The sequence below is a fragment of the Etheostoma spectabile genome, chromosome 2, assembly GCF_008692095.1.
Source record: "Etheostoma spectabile isolate EspeVRDwgs_2016 chromosome 2, UIUC_Espe_1.0, whole genome shotgun sequence".
Lineage (NCBI taxonomy): Eukaryota > Metazoa > Chordata > Actinopteri > Perciformes > Percidae > Etheostoma > Etheostoma spectabile.
The window spans coordinates 4,238,860-4,241,335 of NC_045734.1; the positions used below are offsets into that span (position 1 = coordinate 4,238,860).

Here is a 2,476-nt window from a genome sequence, read left to right on the forward strand (position 1 = left end):
GCAGCCGTTCCGCAACAAATCCGGACCTGGTGGGTGTTGACGGACGTCGGAGCACGGAGCCGATCCGCAGCCGTTACGCATCTGGTGGAAATTGGGGGTTACAGGTTGAGATTTATTTAAAAAAAAAAACTAATTATAAAAAAACAAACAATCAGGAGGTGCTTTACTTATAAAACCGCCTGTAACCGCACCATGCAAATTCTCCTTTCAAATGTTTAGTTAAAGTAAAAAGAGAGGCACTACCACTCAGCACAATATAATTCAAGGTTGCGATTTTTGACTCAAATACAATGCCGAATAGTTCAATGCATCATATTTTTAAGGTGGTAGTTTGTGTATAGAATCTGAATCTGCAACATTGAGTCAGGTAAATTTATGGTTTCCTCTGAAGTACAAGTACACAGCAACCAACAAGTGGGTTTTTAAGTGTTTTGGGGTCCCTCTGTAAGTTATTTCAGGGTAAATTGGCTCTGGAGAAAGCTACAAGCAGCAGTACAGGAGGCCAAGCAGTACAGAAGCACTGCACTGGTGCCTCTTAGCACCTGGAAGGACTTCAGAAGACCATTTTCTTTATCCATTTCTGCTCAAGGAGCTTTGTTTCTACTAGCCATCCACTCCTGTTCAGAACGTCTGTGCGTTAATCGCGCGTTAAATAAGTCGCATTAAAAGGAATTCCCATTAACTCGTTATTAACGCGTTAGTTTTGACGGCCCTACTTTTTTTTCAAATTAAAGGTCCAACCAAACGTAACACCTTCCGCATGATGTTTAAATACACTTAGAACTTGGGATGGCTCTCGGGTTAAACGGTTAAGTTTGATCCTAAATTGAAAGGAAATGCTTCTGTGTAAGTCAACAAAGTCTCCTGACCCTTCTCCAGGTATCCAGAGTGGAGCTGCTCCTGAGTTTTGTAATGACACAAACAATTTTTACGTATTTTATGCATGTATTTGTTTTTTTTGCCTGTACTGACTTTGACGTCTCCCACCAGTGTTAACGGAGACGTTCGATTCTTTGAACCGCGCTCACCGGACTCCATCAACGTGCTGCAGACAGTGAAGGGGTTAACAGCCCTGGACATCCACCCACAGGCCAACTTGTTTGCCTGGTGAGTTCTCGTTCATGTTCATGTTCAATTCTATTCAAAATAGTTAAGAGACAAGTACGATCGTGAGACATAATGCACATATGTGAAATTGGACACCCTGGTAACTCATTTGAAGCTTGTTTAACGGGGACCAGCCACTAGCAAATAACGCTTATAAATTATAAATCCTCTCATATGTATAATACAATATCATTTACAACCTAGAATTAGTAATTCTAACCTCCGGTGGATTTCTGAGGACTATGGTTAACTGCCCCTCAGATCTCGGCAGGGTAAATCCAGACAGCTAGCTAGACTATCTGTCCAATCTGAAATTCCAAAAAACCAGAGCACGTTTTTCTCCCATCCCGTAATGCTGTGTGGACTAGCCAGACCTGTTGACCTGACCAAGTTCTGGCAAAGCGATAGTATAACTACGCTAACTCTACCGGTCCCAAGACATTTATTCCATCAGTCCGAAGGATTTCAGCGTCACTTGTTTAGAAATCTTTGTGTAGATGCAAGTCCCAGTCCACAATGTTAATTTCAGATCTTGTCATTCTTCCTTTTTTGTCCTCTGAACTTTGTTCCATTTGTCTAAATCAGAAGAGGAAAATATCGCTCTTCATGTATAAATGTTGTCTAAATGTTGACGAACAACAACATTTAACTGGACAGTACACCTGACATCCGTCCAGAAGGTTGCATGTCACCGCAACAGAAATCTAACGAAGTACACACTGCATATGCTTTTTTTAGTAAGAAGCCATTTTTATTTTTTAAGAACATACTTCTTAAAATAGCAACATACTTGCTATATAAAGACACATCCCCTGCTAAGGATTGACCAATCTCCCAGAACAAATAATCTTGGACTGACTGGAACCTGGGTCCCTGCAGTCAGACATAGGTTATCATGTAAACACACAGCGAATGATTGATGTCATGTCTCTCTCTTTTATCCTGTGCTCTCCAGCGGGTCGATGAACCAGTTCATAGCGGTCTACAACGCTAACGGCGATGTGATCAGCAACATCAAGTATTATGACGGCTTCATGGGACAAAGGATCGGGGCCATCAGCTGCCTGGCCTTCCATCCGCATTGGGTAACCCAACACTTCTATTCACACACCACAGCAGTATTCTTCATAGGCCATTTCACAATGTCTCTACATTCTGTGGAGTTTGTGAGTTTAGTGTCATTTATAATTTATTTATAATATGCTGTGTTTTAAATTGATGTTGTGTTATGTTTAAAAAAACTTAAACAGGCTTTTGGTTGACCTGCCTGCACTTTATTTTGTATGCATTACTATGTCATATTAATTGTGTATTGTGTTTTTAAAGGTCCCATGGCATGAATATTTCACTTTATGAGGTTTTTTAACAT

At 40.7% G+C, this 2,476-nt stretch overlaps 1 protein-coding gene across 5 annotated transcripts in view; it reads left to right on the plus strand.

Annotated features, from left to right (window-relative positions):
- rptor (regulatory associated protein of MTOR, complex 1) overlaps positions 1-2,476 on the plus strand; it is a 212,559-nt gene that overhangs the window by 207,979 nt on the left and 2,104 nt on the right. For all 5 annotated transcript variants that reach the window (XM_032536773.1, XM_032536784.1, XM_032536782.1 and 2 more), the window contains 2 exons: positions 991-1,107; positions 2,063-2,192. In XM_032536773.1, the coding sequence (XP_032392664.1) occupies positions 991-1,107; positions 2,063-2,192 (247 nt within the window). The remainder of the gene's footprint in view (positions 1-990; positions 1,108-2,062; positions 2,193-2,476) is intronic.